General features: G+C 42.4%; 1 protein-coding gene across 1 annotated transcript; it reads right to left on the reverse strand.

Moving 5' to 3' along the window:
• Positions 1-2,169: 2,169 nt before the first annotated feature.
• On the reverse strand, positions 2,170-10,547 carry LOC136967394 (uncharacterized). Its single transcript, XM_067261158.1, has 8 exons — positions 10,429-10,547; positions 10,258-10,375; positions 7,901-8,147; positions 6,660-7,010; positions 6,433-6,555; positions 6,207-6,268; positions 5,955-6,085; positions 2,170-2,398 (listed from the first exon to the last, which is right to left on the reverse strand). The coding sequence occupies exons 1-8, from the start codon at positions 10,545-10,547 to the stop codon at positions 2,170-2,172; spliced, it is 1,380 nt and encodes a 459-aa protein (XP_067117259.1).
• Between the last annotated feature and the right edge of the window lie 13,303 nt (positions 10,548-23,850).

The raw sequence follows: 23,850 nt of genomic DNA on the forward strand, positions 1-23,850 counted from the left end.
CCATGCCCAAGGACACAACATCATTTGCACAGCCAGGAATCGAACCGGCAACCTTCTGATTAATAGCCCGATTCCTTAACTGCTCAGCCATCTGACCCCCAGAAGGCCGCAGACATGTTGGCCGCATGCCAATCAATGAGTGCCCGGGTTTGCATTTTCAGCCAAACCTACTTGCCAGGAAGGACAAATAATAGATTTGCTAAATAATAGTTTAACTACTACTGTACACAAACATCAGAACCTGGGGCAAATTTCAAAAGGACCTGCCGAAATAGACTGTTCTTGTGAGGTGCTACTGTACAGTGGTCATCTTGATAGCTGGGGAGCCATGCTAACCATGGACTGTACTTGGCTAGATGCAGACTTTTGAATTGGAACAGTACTTGGGCTGCGATTGATGATGTTTCACAAGAACAGATAAGTACGCAGATTGAGAAAGGCCCAAAGCCTTTGATTCAAGATAAGAAGCTAGGGGTGGAGGCTTGGTACTGACACTTATCTTTCAGACAGCCTTCTCTCAATCTTGCTTGATCTCTGTGGTTTATCTGTTGTTCCTGATTTGTGATCTTTATCAAGCTATGTGAAACCTACAACAATACACAGAGAATCGGTAATGAAGACATTATGAAAACCTCCAAGTCAACCACAGCATTTTCTATTCCGGAGTCATGTGACATTATAGGAGGTGTTATGCTACCCATGACATCGTAAGTACAATATCTTTATTTGACTATCTCACCAAAATAAAACAAATTAAAACATTGGGGTGTTTGTAGCCTATTGTGGCTTACGGATGACACACATTAAACCCTCCCCCATGTACAAGGATGTACATGGGGGAGGGCTCAGCTACAGAAATAGTATACAACCCAAGTTAAACTTTGTGTTGCCTTTTGGTGAGGTGTAATGATAGAAACTGTGATAATGTACCAACGGGGGTGGCATTCTTAGGCACATTCACTATAATAACATAGAATCGAATAATATATTGTGTGGATACTGCTCCCTGTAGACTGAGAGGTGAATTACATATATCCATGTCACGGTATGTGGTCTCCTTTGAATTACTCTGAAGCCATAACGCTGCTAGTAAAATACTTATTATACTTATGTAGGGTCTGCATCTCACTCCCTGGTGTGAGTGGCAGGAAGGAGAAGCCCAGTGTTACGTGAGACCTGCTTATTTTCAAAAAAGATGAAGCTTGATAGCATTGTGTCTCATCAACAACAACAACAAATCTAATTATGGTGATGATTGTTCGCTGGTAATTTTTTATAAACATAACGCAACCTAAATGTATGAAGGAGGTTACAGAAATTTGTCAGTTATTTTCCACTGTGGTATCACACCTCACAGTTTATCTGCTGAAGACAAATAACCTGCAAGTTACACAGGAAGACTGGTCTTCAGCTTTCACCACACTGACATCACAGCCCTCGGTACATCAAAACCACACGGACAGTTCTCTCACACGTCATTACACCTCAGTTAACAAAAGGATAAAAATAGACTACTCTGGCTATGAACTGTGTTTAACTAACAAACGTTGTAAACCCAGAACAATGCAGAAAAGTGGATCAGTCAGTTTGCTCGATTCATAATACTTTTTAGATGTTTCTTTTGAATGAGCTGGTGATTGCACATTATAATAAACCACCATAGCCCAGTGACAACTTTAGAGAGAAAAAACTTACTAAGTTTAATTGGAAAAAGAACTCAAATTGCACCACAGCAGTTAGATCATCTAAATATTACACTTCAGACATGTTTCTTCTGCACTGTACTAGGCACTGCCCAGAAGCAGGCACTACTGTAATAAGTATGGCAGTAGTTCAAGAATAAATATATTATTGCACTGTACTACTATTATTTAGTTCATCATACATTAATCACTGCTACTGTAATCAAGATGTTATTGTCGCTATATACTTAGGTATTTGAGATGTTATTATTCCTCTGTATTAGTAGTGTAGTACCCTTTTTTTCAGTGTGTTTTTTTTTTTACTGTGCCTGTTAGTTGAGATGTAGTTACTGTGTGATGTGGCTAGTATATACACACACTTTTCCTTGGCTCTGAACACAGAAATATAGAACTATGCACTTCTGATCCTTGATCCTCTACTGTACTTTCTATGAGTGGGTGGCTGTGGCTCAGGAGGTAGAGAAGGTCATCCACTCGTCGCAAGGTTGGTGGTTTGATCCCTGACTCCTGGCCATGTGTCGAGGGTCTCCTTGAGCAAGACACTGAACCCCAAGTTGCTCTTGATGGGCCCAAGTGTACCTCCGACAGAGGCGTGGCCATGTCTGTACAGGTACAGGTGTTTCAAGGGAGGTTTTGCTCGCTCCCTGGCCAACTGAGGTGACAAGCAGGTAGGCAGGCAGGTCCGAATGGTAGTCCTGGAGACACAGAGAAACAGGGCAAGTTTAGGTACAGCAAAAATTACAACAGAAAAAGCCAACTTAGTATAAAGTGGACTGTAGCTGAAGTAACAATATGGTGATGAGTGGTTGAAGAACCGGGGTAGTTATAGTCGTGGTGATGAGATGATAGACGGCAGATGTGTCTAGTTGAGCAGGTGGAGTAAAGAAGTGGCTCGGAACTTGAGGATGGCCGGAATGTAACAGAAATGTATATCCACACCTATTAGGTATGTATGTGTGCCATATTTATGCCAGACCACAAGTCTTTTTTTAAAGTAAAGTAAACATGCTTTAGAAATACTGAATAAAATGAAAACAGTAAACAAAAATCTGCGCAAGATTGCACTTTTATACTGCCGGAGAATACCCCCAAACATATATTCTAGTAATGAATCCTGAATCTGCTGTGCCCCAGGACATTGCACAACCTGCATTGAAGTATGCAGTGAGTGTGCTCCACACAAATTGCTGAACGTGCTGCATTGTTGCTGCTAGTAGTTGCTGCTAAAGTCAATGTAACTTAACTTTTCATTTATCATTCTAGCTCTGCAATTCTCACCTGAGAGTGTTCTACAGACAATAGTGAAAAACTGCATATTTTCTTTCCGCTGTTTTTCAGAATTGTTCAGATTTTGCATTTATTGGTATCACTTACCTCTACAACTTTTAGTTTTTTAAACATTTTACATTTGACATTTGAGTCATTTAGCAGACGCTCTTATCCAGAGCGACTTACAGTAAGTACAGGGACATTCCCCCCGAGGCAAGTAGGGTGAAGTGGCTTGCCCAAGGACACAACGTCATTTGGCACGGCCGTGAATCGAACTGGAAACCTTCTGATTACTAGCCTGATTCCCTAACCGCTCAGCCAACTGACTTCCTAACGTAATGCAGGTCAGCAAAAAATCTTTGAACAGAACATCTAATGCTGCACTCAGAATTACACAAGGAGAAGCAGATCCGGCAGTTCTATATACAATAACATAATTGAACATAGTTAAGTCGATAACTTACCCTCAATGCCCAGCTTGGTTCCATTTCCATATTGTACAGTTTAGAGTCCCAGAGTCTCCTAGTGTATGAGACTTGGGCAGTGGGTGCTGGACAATAGTTCTGCTGCAGCTGGACCCTGACATATGGAGACATACCATTGCATCATACAATGTTATTATAGCTAGATTTCTAATTGTAACTTCTTTAAATATGATAATATATGCAAATTATGTTATAAATGACTTGTTTAAAACATAACAAATTTTACATTTTACATTGAGGCAGAAACTATCAGCACATTCCAGCACATTTGTAGGCCTACTGAGAAGTGAGTATTATCCTTGTGATGGTGCAGTGAGCTATTTTGTTTAAATGTATAAATGGGCGATATACAACATCGACAGACTTGAGACCACTGTCCTGACGTATGGCTAAAGATTGTGTTACTTGTAGCACATTAACTAAAACTAGGGAAACAAATTTCACATTTTAATACTATAACATATAAAACATACATTTTTACAATATCGCCATAGTGGAGTAAACAATGATGCACTTAAGGCACTGATTTGTAGATCAGAGAAGTAGATCTTCCATTCCGATGGTGATTGATCTTTCTTCACATCTGTGTCCACAAGTGGAAAAAGATTACCTATGAACCCTTCTCTTTAGGACCAAGGTTCTGTGTAATTGGTTGTAATTGGCTGAGTAAACCAGATGACGGGTCTAGTTTACTAGGGAATTCTTTATTGAGGCAGCATGGGCCTTGCATTACAGCTTGCATTGCACAAAGAACGGTAAAAGACTAACCCCCTTAGTTCAGTGCACATTTTATTGGAGAACATTATAGTTTGAAAGAACTACAACTGATGACAGAATTGTTAGATGACGTACAATATATTTTACTACATTAGAATATATACTACAGTTGCTGGAGTTGAATGTCTCACTATGTTTTTGTCTGATTGTCATGCATGATATAATTCTCATACTAAAGTAGGACATGAAAACATTTGACTGCATTTAACAATATGCGTGACATTTGAGTGACAGAGAGACATTCAGCAGAACCCACAAAGCTACAGTAAAGACGGTGAGTGAGCAAAGACACAGAACAGAATGAGCCTAGGTCCTATGTACAACGGTTAGACTGGTTTACCTACAGCAGGTGTGCAGCCGTGTCAAGTTCACAGCAGACCGTACATGAACAAAGACTTGACATAAGTGTGGAGTACAGTTTGTTTCAATCACCACTGTCTTCTGAGCAGACAAACACCAAAGGTATGCCACCTGAGGATTTCTTTTCAACTCTATAAAGGGTTACACTAACACAATCTAGTGTTCGTTATCTTCAAACGTATGTGTATCAACTGACTTTCTAAAGTTACACATACTGTATATGAACACACATGTATATGTTTATACACTTACATGTAAATGTACGTGTTTATACACGTACATGAAAGTCTGAACTTCAGTCTTCCTGTTTGTAAGAGGCTTTTCTCCAACAGTGGAAACAACATCCTACCACCAATGTGGTCGCACATCTGAAACTCTTTGACTCTCATAACCGTCAGAATGTATTGATCCCTACTGAGGAGGGAGGGACTTTGTACTGTAGGTTTACTGTACATAACTGTTTTGCTGTGATCATTTATTTTGCATGTATGTGTTTAATCTCTAAATCTTAAAATACAATACAACTAGGAACACCTACTGCAGGATGTTCATTCAAATGAGGTCTTCTCAACTGGAAAGAGGGGGGTCAGATGGCTGAGCGGTTAGGGAGTCGGGCTAGTAATCAGAAGGTTGCCGGTTCGATTCTCGGCCGTGCGAATGACGTTGTGTCCTTAGGCAAGGCACTTCACCCTACTTGCCTCGGGGGGAATGTCCCTGTACTAACTGTAAGTTGCTCTGGATAAGAGCGTCTGCTAAATGACTAAATGTAAAATGAAAGAGCAGAGTATCTCTTTAATCTTGTACAACTATGGCGAGTGAAGAGGGTCAAGAAACAGTGACGGTGAAGAGGATCTCACAAGGGATATTTCGTCCGACATGGAAGGGATGGTGAGTTTTGTACACCTTACACACACACTTACAATATTTCAGTCAGCAATACTCACAAATTAATTTGAACCATTTATTAAACAAAAATGGCATAACATTTTGTCTTGGCTTTGTAGCTCTGCCCAAGGAGATGTATCCACTCCCTGTCCAAGGGGTACATACACTGAACCAATAACAAAAGCAGGAAGCATTATAAGAGTCATGCCAAGCAGTACGGTACAGTACAGTAGAGTACAGAATGGGTGGGGTCATAGGGGCAAGCAATAACATTAGAAGCACCAACAACATAGTAAAAATACATGTCTGTGCACCCTGGTGGCTTAAAGATCTGCATATGGTGACTACATACAATGTGCAGTAGCGCATTGAGATTTTTGACCTAAACTCAGCTTTGCATTGGTCTTGTTTCTTCTAAGGAAATTTTAAAAACAGAAGTGGGTCTTAAAAGACAGTTAAACCAATTGGTTCTCACTGGTTACCATCATATCTCACTCCAGAGTAGATGGTTTCATCTTTCAGTTCCCTTCTCTTTGTCCCAGATTTAGTGGTCTTCTTATCAGAAACATTCAAAGCTGCGTAGTACTGTTTTCTGTCATCATTGACCTGTGGTACAGAAACATAAAGTATTGTCCTGATGTACTTTAAGTACCTACTAACTATGTTTAAAACCATACAGGGCCTACATGATCAATAATAAAGGAGGCAAAAAAAACAATGTACTGGCCTGTTCTGCTGATGTATTGACATGATAACTGCCAGTTTGCTGAGAGGAAGCACCGAGCCTCTCTACAAAACACATTTAAAAAACATTAAAACATTGTTTTAAATGCCATCTTGTCCAACTCTCTAATATTACCTTCTGTATGTGAGCTATCCATTGTATTGCATGTGAATTGAATTTAAGACATGTCCCATAAGTTATGGCAAACTGTTTAGTGAATTAATTTTACCTGAACAGAGGTGACAAATTGTCCTCTTCACTTTCCAACAGAAGATAAGGTTGACAGTCACACTCAGAATCAATACGGTTGTCAGGCAAAAGAGAATGAGAAAAACAAGACGATTCTGACCATCTGCCAAACAAAAGTCGTCTGAAACTTTATATTCAGGAAATTATAAAGGAGTTTTTACAAATGAAACGTGCTACCTCATTTGTCACACAGTATTTGTGGCTTACCTTGAATATCCAGCATGGTCCCATTTCCAAACAGTATCTCTCCACATGAGGCCACAGCACAGTAGTAAGTTCCAGCATCAGAGAGGCTGAGGTTACTCTTGGGGAGGTTGTAGACACAGCTCTGTGTAGGAGACCCAGCCTCAGGGCCCTTCTCACACTGATCACTCTTGCCTCCATGGGTATAAAGGATTCCTGGATGGGATTCTCCTGAACCCTGTCTGAACCAATAGACACTGTGTTCTCCTGCACAGATCTCAGTGGGTATTGTGCAGTTTAGGGTCACAGAGTCTCCTGGTTTATGTGACTCAGACACCGAGTGCTGCACAATAGCTCTGTTTTTTGGTTCAAATTCTGAAAAAGGAAGTGTAAACTTAAACAATTCAATCACCATAGAATGATGGAAATCATATTCAACTCTAAGGTTGTGTTTGTTCTTGGTCTTTTGATTTCTTTGTTTGGTGGTTATTGTAACCTTTTCAAGATCTAGTCAAGTGATTTTCTATGTTCAGTTTGGTTGTTCATTTTCAGATAGAAATCAGAAAGGGTTTTAATCACCATGAAAGTTTGCACAGACAAGGAATTTACTTTGGCAGGAAAGTGCATACATTAAACATATAGAAATCTTAAAACTTAAATACTTGATCTAACTATACAAAAGGTACAAAGTCTAACTAATACTAAGGGGATTTATAATTTAAAAACAAAATATATATAAAATAAAATATAAAGTAGCCATAATTTACAATATAAAAAATACAAATAGTACAAAAGATACAAATAGTGTAGTATAGTGAAAAAGGCAATGTGTCAAGGTGTCATTGTGCAGTTTTCTATCAAAGGTTATTTTGGTTGATGATTTGCATCTGATCGCTCGTCAGGGCACCCTATTTATTATGTTATTAGTGAGGTATTGTTTGTGTTTGCATGACGTACTAATCCTTCTATACCTAGCGATTTTGACAGCCATTCAGTGTCTTGACCTTGTAGCCTGTTTTTTGACTTTATCCTTGCATGTGCCTTTGTTGGGGTTTTGTATATACTTATATTCAGCCTAACTACCCGTGTTGTGTTCATTACGTAGATTCTATAGCACAGTCCACAGGACTTACAAATTGGTTCCATTTAAAGCTGTAATTTTTGTAAATAAGTATGCGGTGCATAGCCAACCTCTACAAGCTTTTATCCAACAATAAGGAACAATCTTTAGTGCATTTATTATTAAAGATTAAATTAGTCTTTACCTTTAACAATTAGAAGAGTTCCGTCTCCAAATGTGATGCCAATGGATTGAGGTGCACAGTAGTAAGTGGCTGAATCCTCTAGCTGAGTCTGGGTGATGGTCAGATTACAACTATCGACTCCTCTTATCACATGAAGGTGTTTAGTATCAAGCGTCAGATCTTTGATGTTAAATACAAAGGATTGTGGATATGATGTAACGATGAGAACCGGTTTCCGTCCAATAATCTGCTTGAACCACAGAATAGCCTCATTATATGTATGGAGGCAAGTTAGATTCACACTGTCTCCCTTCGAGACCACCTTGACATGATATGGTTGCACAAAGACGTCCTCGTTCAATGTGCAAACTGCCAAGGTAAAAAGAAAACAATTTGTTTAGATTTGTTTTGTTCACTTAGTTAAATAAATTCATAGGCAAATATAAAATATTCTAAGAAATGGGTTAGGGTCCCTCATGCAAGGTAATATATTCCTAAAGACAACAATAATGTCTTGAAACTAAAGGAATTAATCTCGCTTAATGCTTTTAAATTAAAAATGAAAGAGCTAGAGACAGATTCCTTAAAATGTAAATGTTTTTTATGTACCTGGCTACGACACTAACTCCTATATTTTGTCTCCTTTTGTATTTTTGTAACTATATTTGTATGTATGCTGCTGCCTGTCTTGGCCAGGTCTCCCTTGAAAAAGAGATTCTTAAGCTCAATGGGGTTTTCTTTTTTCTTTTTTTTTTCTCCTGGTTAAATAAAGGTTATAATAATAATAAAATAATTTTGTCCTACCTGATTTAATGTAAAACAAAAATATGAGCCCAAACAGAATCATTTCAATGTCAGTTAACTCTGTATTTAACGAGGAAGTGGGCACACCCAGACACATTTATATAAGATTGTCTGCAATAAGTAGGAGGGGGCTCTGAACTAAGAAATGCTATTGGCTATCCAGGCAAAATCATGCCTTCCAATGAATCACACAGTAATCCGACCAAAGGGTGTTTAAATGGAGATTGGTAGCCTAAACACATGGTTAAAACTTTGCTCAAAACACACAGAACTACAGGTGTAAGTTTCATTATCACTTTTTGAAATTGGCAAACCTGCCCCCCCTATTTAACATCCTCACTTTTATATTTCATTGCATCTGTCGAGTTTATCTCTTCAGTCCTTGACCAAGAATGAAGCAAAAATGAAACAGCTTCACAAGTTAACACTCACATCAACACAATCTCAATGTTACTCAGCTTTTCCAAAACAAAGGCAAGATGTGAGACACATTCTAAAGATAGCTACATTTCCATTTATGTTACTTGTTTCTGACAAGGTGGCAATGTTTGTTATTTGCTTCACCTTTGACTTATGTAGAGTACTAATTACATAATTACATAATTACTATTACTTGAATATTTTGGACAATTCAACATTATATTTACATGTTGTCCCATGTTGTCCCAGGAAGTATAATTTACACAACAGGTGTACATTTTTATATTTTGATTATGGATGATTTAACATTTCATGTGTGGAACAGAAAATGTCCTCCAATTCTGGAACGACCCAACTACGTAAGGACAAGCAAAAAAAAATATTGAAGAGAGGAAAAATGAAGGAATCTGCTTATGTCGTCCAAAACATATATTATCTCCTCCAAATGACATAATTAATTTTTGAAAATTCACCCATGCAAGCAAGCTTTTAAAAGTGAATGTCAAATAATCACACAGATCAAGTTCAGTCAAGACACTCACGTATTAGATTTGACCATTTATTGATGACCATAGACATGGACATAGGTTTGACTTTGGCGGAGTGGATGATCTAAGGGAAGCACTCCCTGCCTCCTCGATGCGACACATACATACATGAAATATGAGACAGGGAGCAATAGAGATATAATCCCCCTGATGACAGAACATACAGACAGCAAGGGGGAGAAGGGGATGGTGGAGGGCTGCAGCAGCACAGATCAGACAGCAACCGGGGGTGAGTGTGTGCATATCCACACAACCTTTTAATGCCGCCTTTTTGGACGTGTCCCATTGGGCTTGTGCTGGCTACACAGGTGTAGTTAATGAGCAGATGACGTGCGATGCCCGAGTGCCATGCCTGAACTAGCTTTGCTCATGCGTGTGAGCAGAATGAGGCACAAAGTGTATCTGTGTGAATGTGTATCTGTGGCTCGATTATCTCGCAAACCGGGCACTGTGTGAAGTTGAAATTCAGCAGGTGTTAACCCTCGTGCTGCCTTCGGGTCACATGACCCAAAGGTTCATAACGAACCATCGTTGTGTTTACCCAATTTTACCCAATACAAAAACAAATAAAAATAATTTTCTTTTAACCATTCCAATGTGGGGTACCCGGGCCTCCATTGTTGAGGCGGCTGACTGGAGCTGCGTCCGCAAGGCGGTCGGGGCATGTCGCGGCGGTAACCCTCGAACCCAGTGGTGGACGCCGGAGGTGAGGGATGCCGTCAAGCTGAAGAAGGAGGCCTATTGGCTGGTAGGACTCCAGAGGCAGCTGATGTGTACCGGCAGGCCAAGCGGAATGCAGCTTTGGCGGTCGCGGAGGCAAAAACTTGGGCATGGGAGTTCGGCGAGGCCATGGAGAATGACTTCCGAACAGCTTCGAAAAGGTTCTGGACCACCATCCGGCGACTGGGGTGGATGAGGTCCGCCTGGAGTTCCTTAAGGCTCTGGATGTTGTAGGGCTGTCTTGGTTGACACGACTCTGCAACATCGTGTGGACATCAGGGACAGTGCCTCTGGACTGGCAGACCGGGGTGGTGGTTCCCCTCTTTAAAAGGGGGAACCGGAGGGTGTGCTCCAACTTTAAGGGGATCACACTCCTCAGCCTCCCTGGGAAAGTCTATTCAGGGGTTCTGGAGAGGAGGGTCCGTCGGTTTGTCGAACCTCGGATTCAGGAAGAGCAATGTAGTTTTCGTCCTGGCCGTGGAACTTTGGACTAGCTCCACACCCTCGGCAGGGTCATGGAGGGTGCATTGGAGTTCGCCCAACCAGTCTACACATGTTTTGTGGATTTGGAAAAGGCGTTCGACAGTGTCCCTCGGGGGCTCATGTGGGGGGTGTTCCGGGAGTACGGGGTACCGGATTTCCTGATCAGGGCTGTCCGGTCCCTGTACGACCGGTGCCAGAGTTTGGTCCGCATTGCCAGCAGTAAGTCGAACTTGTTCCCGGTGAGGGTTGGACTCCGCCAGGGCTGCCCTTTGTCACGAATTCTGTTCCTAACTTTTATGGACAGAATCTGAGGCCATGGCTATCAACCGGAAAAGGGTGGAGTGCAATCTCCGGGTCGGGGAGGAGATCTTGACCCAAGCTGAGGAGTTCAAGTATCTTGGGGTCTTGATCACGAGTGACGGAAGAATGGAGGGCAAGGTCGACAGGTGGATTTACCATTCGATCTACGTTCCTACCCTCACCTATGGTCACGAACTGTGGGTAGTGACCGAAAGAACGAGATCGCGAATACAAGCGGCCAAAATGAGTTTTCTCCGCGGGGTGTCCGGGCTCTACATTAGAGATAGGGTGAGAAGCTCGGTCATCCGGGAGGGGCTCAGAGTAGAACCGCTGCTCCTCCGCGTCGAGATGAGCCAGTTGAGGCGATCTCTTCAGTCCTTGACCAAGAATGAAGCAAAAATGAAACAGCTTCACAAGTTAACACTCACATCAACACAATCTCAATGTTACTCAGCTTTTCCAAAACAAAGGCAAGATGTGAGACACATTCTAAAGATAGCTACATTTCCATTTATGTTACTTGTTTCTGACAAAGTGGCAATGTTTGTTATTTGCTTCACCTTTGACTTATGTAGAGTACTAATTACATAATTACATAATTACTATTACTTGAATATTTTGGACAATTCAACATTATATTTACATGTTGTCCCATGTTGTCCCAGGAAGTATAATTTACACAACAGGTGTACATTTTTATATTTTGATTATGGATGATTTAACATTTCATGTGTGGAACAGAAAATGTCCTCCAATTCTGGAACGACCCAACTACGTAAGGACAAGCAAAAAAAAATATTGAAGAGAGGAAAAATGAAGGAATCTGCTTATGTCGTCCAAAACATATATTATCTCCTCCAAATGACATAATTAATTTTTGAAAATTCACCCATGCAAGCAAGCTTTTAAAAGTGAATGTCAAATAATCACACAGATCAAGTTCAGTCAAGACACTCACGTATTAGATTTGACCATTTATTGATGACCATAGACATGGACATAGGTTTGACTTTGGCAGAGTGGATGATCTAAGGGAAGCACTCCCTGCCTCCTCGATGCGACACATACATACATGAAATATGAGACAGGGAGCAATAGAGATATAATCCCCCTGATGACAGAACATACAGACAGCAAGGGGGAGAAGGGGATGGTGGAGGGCTGCAGCAGCACAGATCAGACAGCAACCGGGGGTGAGTGTGTGCATATCCACACAACCTTTTAATGCCGCCTTTTTGGACGTGTCCCATTGGGCTTGTGCTGGCTACACAGGTGTAGTTAATGAGCAGATGACGTGCGATGCCCGAGTGCCATGCCTGAACTAGCTTTGCTCATGTGTGTGAGCAGAATGAGGCACAAAGTGTATCTGTGTGAATGTGTATCTGTGGCTCGATTATCTCGCAAACCGGGCACTGTGTGAAGTTGAAATTCAGCAGGTGTTAACCCTCGTGCTGCCTTCGGGTCACATGACCCAAAGGTTCATAACGAACCATCGTTGTGTTTACCCAATTTTACCCAATACAAAAACAAATAAAAATAATTTTCTTTTAACCATTCCAATGTGGGGTACCCGGGCCTCCATTGTTGAGGCGGCTGACTGGAGCTGCGTCCGCAAGGCGGTCGGGGCATGTCGCGGCGGTAACCCTCGAACCCAGTGGTGGACGCCGGAGGTGAGGGATGCCGTCAAGCTGAAGAAGGAGGCCTATTGGCTGGTAGGACTCCAGAGGCAGCTGATGTGTACCGGCAGGCCAAGCGGAATGCAGCTTTGGCGGTCGCGGAGGCAAAAACTTGGGCATGGGAGTTCGGCGAGGCCATGGAGAATGACTTCCGAACAGCTTCGAAAAGGTTCTGGACCACCATCCGGCGACTGGGGTGGATGAGGTCCGCCTGGAGTTCCTTAAGGCTCTGGATGTTGTAGGGCTGTCTTGGTTGACACGACTCTGCAACATCGTGTGGACATCAGGGACAGTGCCTCTGGACTGGCAGACCGGGGTGGTGGTTCCCCTCTTTAAAAGGGGGAACCGGAGGGTGTGCTCCAACTTTAAGGGGATCACACTCCTCAGCCTCCCTGGGAAAGTCTATTCAGGGGTTCTGGAGAGGAGGGTCCGTCGGTTTGTCGAACCTCGGATTCAGGAAGAGCAATGTAGTTTTCGTCCTGGCCGTGGAACTTTGGACCAGCTCCACACCCTCGGCAGGGTCATGGAGGGTGCATTGGAGTTCGCCCAACCAGTCTACACATGTTTTGTGGATTTGGAAAAGGCGTTCGACAGTGTCCCTCGGGGGCTCATGTGGGGGGTGTTCCGGGAGTACGGGGTACCGGATTTCCTGATCAGGGCTGTCCGGTCCCTGTACGACCGGTGCCAGAGTTTGGTCCGCATTGCCAGCAGTAAGTCGAACTTGTTCCCGGTGAGGGTTGGACTCCGCCAGGGCTGCCCTTTGTCACGAATTCTGTTCCTAACTTTTATGGACAGAATCTGAGGCCATGGCTATCGACCGGAAAAGGGTGGAGTGCAATCTCCGGGTCGGGGAGGAGATCTTGACCCAAGCTGAGGAGTTCAAGTATCTTGGGGTCTTGATCACGAGTGACGGAAGAATGGAGGGCAAGGTCGACAGGTGGATTTACCATTCGATCTACGTTCCTACCCTCACCTATGGTCACGAACTGTGGGTAGTGACCGAAAGAACGAGATCGCGAATACAAGCGGCCGAAATGAGTTTTCTCCGCGGGGTGTCCGGGCTCTACATTAGAGATAGGGTGAGAAGCTCGGTCATCCGGGAGGGGCTCAGAGTAGAACCGCTGCTCCTCCGCGTCGAGATGAGCCAGTTGAGGCGACTCGGGCATCTGATCAGGATGCCTCCTGGACGCCTCCCTGGTGAAGTGTTCTGGGCACGTCCCACTGGGAAGAGGCCCGGGGGAAGACCCAGGACACGCTGGAGGGACTATGTCTCTCGGCTGGCCTGGGAACGTCTCGGGGTCCCCCAGGAAGAGCTGGTGGAAGTGGCCGGGGAGAGGGAAGTCTGGGCCTCCCTGCTTAGGTTGCTGCCCCCGCGACCCGACCCCCGGACAAGCGGCAGATGACGACGACTACGTTTTTATTCATTTTTGTTTGCATTTAAAATTGTTTTGAAAATGAATTTCTGACCTTCGATGTCCAGCATGGTCCCATTTCCAAACAGTATCTCACCACATGAGGCCACAGCACAGTAGTAAGTCCCAGCATCAGAGAGGCTGAGGTTCCTCTTGGGGAGGTTGTAGTCACAGCTCTGTGTAGCAGACCCAGCCTCAGGGCTCTTCTCACACTGATCACTCCTGCCTCCATGCCTCCGGCGTTCTTCTTTGGCTCTCGACGAAGGCGGTCGCATTTTTCTCTCCTCCCCTCCCTGACCTTCCCTGCTCGGCTGTGTCTTGTGTCTTGTTTGTCTCAAGATACTCTCTCATCATCACTCTCCGAAACTAGAAGCATGGAATTAATTAGCTGGTCTCTCAATGCTATTGACACCATCTTCTCGTAGAGAAGCTCGGGTGCGGGGGAACCCAACTGTCCGGACGGGACGTTCGCAGCTGGCTACACGATGGACGCGTGGGAGGATTGGCGTGATCGTGTGTCTAGCGGCGCTTTCCGTGGAGGACGTTGAAGACATCTTCATATTCGGAACCATGATTACAGGCTTTCTGCTGTTTGGAATAGGCGCTGGCTTTGTATATCGGAAAATCAAGGAAACGGCTGCAGCCATCAAAAGCCCCGTTAGGCTGCCCGATATGATTGATGCGGTGGGCAGAGTTGTTGGAGCTCAGACTGTGAACTTACAACGCAGCATTGATTACAACAGGGATACGTTTGCGGCTCTGCAAAGGAAGATGGAGGACATGGAGACCTTCCTGAAGGGTGGACGTGAAAATTGAGTTGCGGCGACTCGTCAAAACAACTACCCCAATCTTATCCACTTTCGGCCCCGTAACCAGCACAGGCCCTGGCCAAGGTCGTTGCTGGAAAACAACTCCCCTGGAGAGCGCTGAAGCGAGACTATCTTGCTCCTCCCTTCCCCCCCCCCAACCCACATCTGTGGTTTGGTCTCTTCCCGGGTCATGACCAAGGATGTCTCCTGGCCAACACAATCTGCATAGGGAGAATCGGACTGATTGTGGCCTAGGTCGAGGGCGCCAACCCAGACCTACTCACACATTAACTTTCACCTACTACAGATATCACCACCCCCCCACCCCCATCCAACGCCTTCGCCTGCTTGTTTCCCCAGGGTGGCTGGCGGGTCTGTGTCCAGCGCCTACCATGGCTGCAGGTCCAGATGCTGCTTGTCTACCCCCCCCCCCACTCCCCGTTGCAAGTCACGTGTTTTTGTAAATGTTGTTGTGCTTATGTGCTGAGGTTTTTGTCTGTTCCCACACTGTACTCCTCTAGGAGCATTGTCTGGGTGCTGCCTTTTTCTCTCCTCCTCTCTCCTCATGTTATGCTGTAACTTTCTAGTTGGCGCCGAAAATGGCTGCCTAGGTAGGCTCTCCTGCCAAAGTAAATTCCTTGTCTGTGCAAACTTTCATGGCGAATAAAAACCCATTCTGATTCTGATTCTGATGGGTGTAAAGTATTCCTGGACAGGCTTCTCCTAAGCCATGTCTGAACCAATATACACTGTGTTCTCCTGCACAGGTCCCAGTTTGTATTGTGCAGTTCAGAGTTACAGAGCCTCCTGGCTGGATGGACTCAGACACTGGCTGCTGGATAACTTCTTTGGTATTGGAATCTGGACCTAAAAACATTTTGTAACATTATCTTGTTCAGATTTTTGTCTACGAAAAAGATCAGTGTCTAATATGTCTCTCCTAGTTACAGATTCTCCTGGCTTGTGTGACTCAGACACTCACTGCTGCAGAAAAATTCTAAGGCAGCTGCACCGTGACAAATTGCACCCTGGATTTATATAATCTGTTGAAGATTTAGAAACTACAATGATAATATAGCATAATCGCTTACCTAAATTACCTAGGATTATAATAATAATATAAAATATAAAAATAATTTGTATTTAACCTGAGATCAAATGGACATTTTTAGCTTGTTTCAGACTGTACCTTTTACATTGAGGAAGACTATCAGAAAATTCCAGTGTATTTATGAATGTTTCAGAACAGAAGTACATAGCTGAATCTGAAGGTTGGACATCTGAGATTGTCAGGTGATTTAGTCCTTCACCACCATGTACAGAGAAGCGAGGATTGTCCTTAAACTCATTGTACAGTCTAGATTGTTGTCCTAACTTCCACATGGTAGATACCAGCTGTGGTTTATCTCCAAGGGTTTGCCGGTACCAAGAAAGGTGCATTGACATAATGTACTGGTAGGAGCAGTGCAGAGTCACTGTGTCTCCAACATCGACAGACTTAAGATGACTGTCCGGACAAATGGCTGAAGACTGTGTCACCTCTACCACATGAACTGCAACGAGGAGAAAACATTGTGATCACCAAAAATCCATCATATTCCATACAAAGGATGTGTATAAATGACTATGTCCATTTGAACTTACCGCATTCCCAGAGAAGTAGAACTACCAAACCCAGCGTGACCATCTTTGAAGGTCTAATCTTTACATCTTTGTCTTGGCTCAATGGAAACATTTATGTACGCATCCAACTCTTCATAAGTGAGGTTGTGTTTGATTGGCTAAAATGACTTCTAGATTTAGGTGACACCCTTTTCAGGCAGAACTGTCTTACTGCCTTGCATTGCATCTATATACTGAATGACATTACACACTGATGTGTTTTTGCTTCGTGCTCATTGGTTCAGTAAAGAGAACCACGCCAAGAGTGCAGTTGGACCTAATCAATTGACTGAAGAACTAGATACTGCCTAGTACAGACAATGTACTCTTTTTTGTACTGTTAACTTAGCTGATATATTTTGATGTCCTTTACAGAAGCCAAAATCCATCTGCTTTGATTCTCTACAGTTTTCCATAGAAACATGGACTATATTCGTGCCATCACTATTTACTGAGACAAAGACAGAGACAGAGAGAGAGCAGACATTGTCAATGTCCAGCATGGTTCCATCTCCACAGAGTCTGTCCTTACAGGGGACGAGGGAGAGACAATAGCCCGGTACTGTAGTCCCAGTGTCAGAGAGGGTAACATTTTGCAGATTAGATTCAAAATGCTAATTTCATACTTAAAGAGTGTTCACATGTCCCCAACATAGCGAGTGACTTACTGTAAGACCATTGAAGTGTTGCAGCCAAGTACTGAATGTGAGAATACCAGACCAGTAGCATACATCCTGCAGAAAACCACAATCAGAGTCAACAAGCAACGAAGAGTGAGAGAGAAAGAGAGGGAGAGAATGAGAAGGTAAAAGGTTTGTATGTGAGACGGCACTGTACTTACAGACGACCACAGAAAACAAAAGAAAAGTGGAGAGCATCTGACCCTATGAACAGGTAGCACTAGATAAGAAAATCTTTATTCATTTAGAACATTAGGATCTGCTCATTCTCTGCAGGTAGACTTTGTATTGATACCCATACACACACATCTTCATACTGATGCCAACACAGCTAATGCACCTTTGTCAAGTGACCAATGTGACACTTTCCATTTGGAGGTGGAGCTGACCTACATGAAACACTGGGACTTCCTGTCTCTATAGAGATCATGTATAATGTGAGATACAGTATCTGGTCTCTATCATTCATCCACCAAGTCAACTTGGCTACAACTCTGAGCATGTTGTCCAACATCAATTCAACCCAGACCATGCCTGACAATGTATAAGAAGAATCATAACACAATCATAATTTAGCCACCAATGTCTGTTGTCTTGAACAAAACATTCTGGATAGGAGGAGAATTAGCATTAGTGACATACTGTAGATCAGAAACCTATGGATAAAAAAAAGGAGCTTTGCTGTGACGCGACAGATAGAGAATGAAACAGGGTGAAAGGAACAGAAACAAAGTAGGAGGGTCCTACAGTATGTGCAAGAGGCCATACTGTCTAGATAACATTATTATTTATGCAGCAGACTGCAATACTAAAGAGACAAGACACATTTTGAAAAAAAAGTTCTGCTCCTGACTGAGATGACTTACACATCTTAATGTCATAGAACAATGTCTTACTTGGCATGTCAGTGTTTCGTATCTTACTACAGTATGTGCCACTAAGCTCTAGACCAAAAATAAACTGAAGTTAAACACCTCATGTCTGTCCTCTTCATGGAAAATAAAAAGTGCTTTTGTAAAAGGTGTTTTCTTGGTGGTTTGGGTGTTTGTGGGCCTGCTGCACCAACTGTTTGAAGGAAGCTTCTTGTCTAAAGACAGGGGTGGCCTTAGCTAGGGGACTGACTGTGAAACTGTTGTTTTTCTGTAAGCAAACCAGTGGACAGTACGTTCTCCTGCACATGTCTGTGTGTATTGAACAGTTCAGAGTTACACACTCCTGGCTGTACTGGAATAAAAAAATAAATAATAATGCTGTCATGGATAAGGTTTAATACACATAATTAGATTCTTAAATAACTTTGGGTTACTGATACAAAATCATCTAAATACAAATCTCACCTTTGAACATTGGAAGCGATACTTTATCGTCTTAAATGATCATCTTTAATCGCATTGTCCACAGATTGTCCATATCATCCACAGAAATACATCGCTGAATTAGTTGGACGAATGTTTTAGATGAATTTTTCTTTTATTGGGTTTTGATTTTCACATCAAAATGAGGGTTGTCCTTCACTCATCATGAAGGTTGCTGCTGGCATATGTGTGATCATTTGTTGGATAACAATTTGATATGAGTAGATGAACCAGGCCATCAGTTTGTTTATATCATGAAAGATGACTGATACTAGGTGACTTCAAGGTCACATGTTTGAACGACTATCGCCCGATAGCACTGACCTCTGTCATCATGAAGTGCTTCGAGCGGCTAGTCAAATCATTCATCTGCTCCTCGCTGCCTCCCACCCTGGACCCTATGCAGTTTGCATACCGGTCCAACAGGTCTACAGACGATGCCATCGCTCTGACTATGCACACCGCTCTCTCCCACCTGGACAAAGGGAATATGTATGTGAGGATGCTGTTCATTGACTACAGCTCAGCATTCAACACCATCATCCCTTCCAGACTGGTCTCCAAGCTTGTGGACCTGGGACTAAGCACCTCCCTCTGCAAGTGGATCTTCCACTTCCTGACGGGGAGGCCACAGTTGGTGAGAATCGGTGACCGCACCTCACCCACACTGATTACCAACTCAGGCACCCCCCAGGGCTGTGTGCTCAGCCCTCTCCTGTTCTCCTTGTTCACTCACTCTCCAACCTCCTTGTTAAGTTTGCTGACGACACAACCATCGTGGGCCTCATCTCTGACAGTGACGAGTCAGCCTACAGAGAGAAGGTTGACACCCTGACATCATGGTGTCAGGACAATAACCTCTCTCTCAACGTCAGCAAGACCAAGGAGATGATTGTGGACTATAGGAGGCGGCAGGAGGAGGAGCATGTACCCCTACTCATCAACGGATCTGAAGTGGAGATGGTCAGCTGCTTCAAGTTCCTCGGGGTGAACATCAGCAACGATGTCACCTGGTCTGTTCACACAGACAAGGTGGTCAAAGGGGCCCGTAAATGCCTCTTCTTCCTGAGGAGACTGAAGAAGTTTGGTATGGACTCAGTCATCCTCACTAACTTTTACAGATGCACTATAGAGAGCATTCTGACTGGTTGCATCACAGTGTGGTATGGGAGCTGCACAGACAGGGACCGCAAGGCCCTACAAAGTGTGGTCCGTTCTGCTGAGTTCATCATCGGCAGGAAGCTCCCAGCCCTACAGGCAGGGGCGGTTTTAGGCACGGGCGGACCGGGCGGGGTCCACTGTATAGTGCAATATTCTAAATTAGAGGGCTAAAGTCAGTTGCACCTCGACTTTCTTCCAAATAACGCATATTTCATTCATAATATTATAAATATAGGCCTAAAGTTCCTGCAAATCTTTGTTTTTTTTAATTGTGTGAAATGGCTAATAAAACTAGAGAGGGTACAATTTCTGGGGAAATTGTGGGGTGTGCTTGCTTGCGTTGGTTGCACAGGGGTCGGTTTTTGAATGACTTATTAAAACTGATATTTCTGTATATTTTATATAAAAATGCATACTTATTATTTATAAAGATTATATAGATTTAAGAGCATTTTTTTTTTGCTGCTCATTTACAACTGAAAATACCAGTGAAGTGTAGAATGAAATAGATCTCATTTCCCCTGCAAAAGGCATCCTCATCTTTGAATCAAAACGAATAAATTTGGCAGACCTGTGTAAAAATTGACCTAATCTCTATGACGTAAACGTCCTTTTAAGTTTTTCCCTTCTCGTGATATTTTAAGGAATTTAGCCTACTCATATTGCATTCATTCATGAATAAAGAACCCCCTTTGAAGATTATTCTACAACGTTACCCGGCAGTAGAAGATGGAATCGCGATTCAAACAGTACCATCTGCTAACTGAAAATATGCCCCCAAAACGTAAATAAGCTTGACATTTATTTAGTGGAAAATCGCTCATTCATAAAAAGCTCACTGGTAGTGATCATTGTCAGTAACAACGCAAAATGCGATATAGCCCTGTGTGGAGAAGCTGCCCCGGTAAATTGTACTACTACAGTACAGTACTAGTAGACTACTGCTGTGTTCGTCTTGGTAGCGATTGCGTTGGTTGAATTGGATTTAACGTTCCGTTGTACGGTTTAGGCTGAAATTAATTATTTTCATGAACAGATTGACAACGTTTAGGCTGTGGCAATGAAGTTCAGGTTAGTAGTTAGATAGACTTTTGATTTAAGTAAGGGGAGTGCCGAACATGTTCTGTCGCCGTTTGACTTCCTAAACAGCTGTGTACTGTAGATGTTTTTGTACAGTAGTGTGTCTCGCGTAAGCTACAGCGTTGCAGTGAGCTACACTGGTTTGAAACCACAGGTAATGGTAATTTCACCAACAAATCGTTTACTAATGTCAGAATAAATCCTACAACGAAAATGTATATGTGAGGAATGTTTATTTTAACGATTGAAAACAGATACATCATAGACCACTGTAGTATGTGTTGCCCGGGAAACACAGGCTAATGTCATGATGCTAATACTTCAGTGAAATAGTAGACTACTGTTTCCGAAAGTAGATGTACTTCCTTAATAATATCAGCTTATATTGTACATTACACATCACAATTGTGTGTCATATCACAAAGTAAAATGAGTAAATAGTTATCACCCTGGACTCTTTTCTTGTGGCGTTTCTGCAGCTGCCTTGCAGTAAAGCTATAGTTAGCCTAGCTATCCCCCAAGTTAACAGATGCGAAACGAATGTTCTGCCAAAGGTAGTCACGCGTGTTTTCGTGACGTTAGTGACGTAGTGACGTTAGTAACGTCAGTGACTGTGGCTAGCAAATTAGCCACCGTTAGCTTCACTTTTCGCCACAAAAACTTAACTGAAGCCTAAACCATGCAACGGAACGTAAATTCCAATAGAAGCAACTCAATCGCTACCAAGACGAAACTTTTGACACCTACGTTGTCTATGTAGGCCAAATATTGACTGAGTTTTAGGGGGGCAAAAAGAATAATAATAATAATAATATATATGTGAGAGAACAAAGGTTGTGCTCTCGCCGAAGGCTTGAGCACACCCAATAAAGAGAAACAGGAAAACAATAGTGAGAATGCTTAACAGCATTCTCACAATAAATAATAAATATATATGTGAGAGAACAAAGGTTGTGCCCTTGCCGAAGGCAAAGCACACCCAAATATGTAACACAAAACGATTGTGGTCCCCAAGGTGAATTGGTTTAGTCTTGACTTCTGGTCGTGAGTGACAGTGTTGGGGGGATGGGAAATCTGTTGACTGTTGAGTGCCAAAGATGGACAGGAAAAGGTCGAGTAAGCCATCAGGTGCCCAATTTCGAAAAAAAAAGAAAAGAAGAAGAGGAGAAACGAGAAAGAGATAAAGGTATGCAAATATGTCTCTGTATGATTATTACGGTATCCATGTCATTAAGGAAGGGCTAATGTTAATTGGTGGGTATAGGCTAACTTACGATTGTTAGCCTTTTTGCTATGATGCTTGCTATGCAACAACAATATTTCGGTTTTAACTCAACAAACACGAGATAACATTTCACCATAATAGTGTGCTTTGCAACAAAGGGCGTCTCGCCCTGGGTGTAATTCAATGTAGAACCGCCACTGCCTACAGGACACCTACCACACACGTTGCCTCAGGAAAGCTGGCAGGATTCTAAGAGACTGTTACCACCCATCCTTCAGTCTCTTTACCCTGTCGCCTTCAAGCAGGCGTTACCGCAGCATTCGGTCGCGCACGCGCAGACTGGACAACAGTTTCTATCCAAGGGCCATCAGGCTTCTGAATGGACATTGATATGGACATTGATTCACTTCACACTAGTCACTTTAAACACTGTCACTTTCAGCTACTGGTTGCACTATCAGTAACATTGCACTACTGTACTTCACTGTACTCGCCATCAGGCTCCTGTATCGCCATCAGACTCCTGTATGGTCATTGACATAGTCATTGATTGACCTCTTAATAGTTACTTACACACTGTCACTTTCAGCTGCTGGTTGCACTATCTGTAATTTTGCACTATTGCACTCACTGTACTCCATCTATGTTAGAATAGGTTATAGGGTTGCAATAGGTTTTATGTGTATTTAGGGTTAGTGTAGTGTATTATTTACTGTTATCTGTATATTTAGGAAGTTTTAGTATTTAGGGTTAGTATAGTGTATTATTTATTGTTATCTGTATATTTAGGAAGTTTTACTTATTTAAGCTTAGCATAGATGTAAATTATGTTATGTTATGCCAGGTGCTTGCGTTGTCTTGTCTTAAGAATTTCAGTGCCAGTCTGACTTTTGAACTTTTGGAGCCAACATCAAGATTACTAGCAGTACTACAACATGATACTACATCATATTCACCATGGGCTTTTTAACTGTTGTGTCTCGTGATTGGTTTCCTCCAAGAAGATAAGCCTATTCTAATGCAGAAGAGCTGCACCCACTGGCAACAGGATGTACATTGTGATAGTCCAGGTAATGTAATACTTATTGTAAATCACTTAAATAACAATTCAAATATTCATTGGGGATAGGGGGATCAAAAAAAATGTTGTTATATTTTCCATGGAACAATTTTCAAACAGGTGTAAGCTTATTTGTAAAGTTTGAATTAAATTCTAACAATTACAGAAATCAATGTAACTTACAGATTTTATTGATCACAAGCAGGAATAGGTTGCACAAATGCTTCATTAATCCTTTATGATCATAAGGTTTAAAAGGTCATTTACATAGAGTGGCAATTTATATTGTACCAACATTTTGGATCCTTGTATAATGTTTAAAGCAACAACAAAAAAAACTAAATATTAAAAAACACAATTATTGTAAAAGCTCAAGATTAATACATTCTATAAAGCAATGTAATATCACATGATAATAACATCTATTGATACTACTTCAACCTAATCCTATCCTAAAGCAAAATAATGGTACATTACCTGATTAGACAGACTAAAACTGGTTTAGGTTTTATGTCTAAGCAAAATATTTGTATAATAAGTCTCCAATTAGCTGCTACTACCTTCTATCATGACCTA

This window comes from Osmerus mordax, chromosome 23 (genome assembly GCF_038355195.1).
Source record: "Osmerus mordax isolate fOsmMor3 chromosome 23, fOsmMor3.pri, whole genome shotgun sequence".
Lineage (NCBI taxonomy): Eukaryota > Metazoa > Chordata > Actinopteri > Osmeriformes > Osmeridae > Osmerus > Osmerus mordax.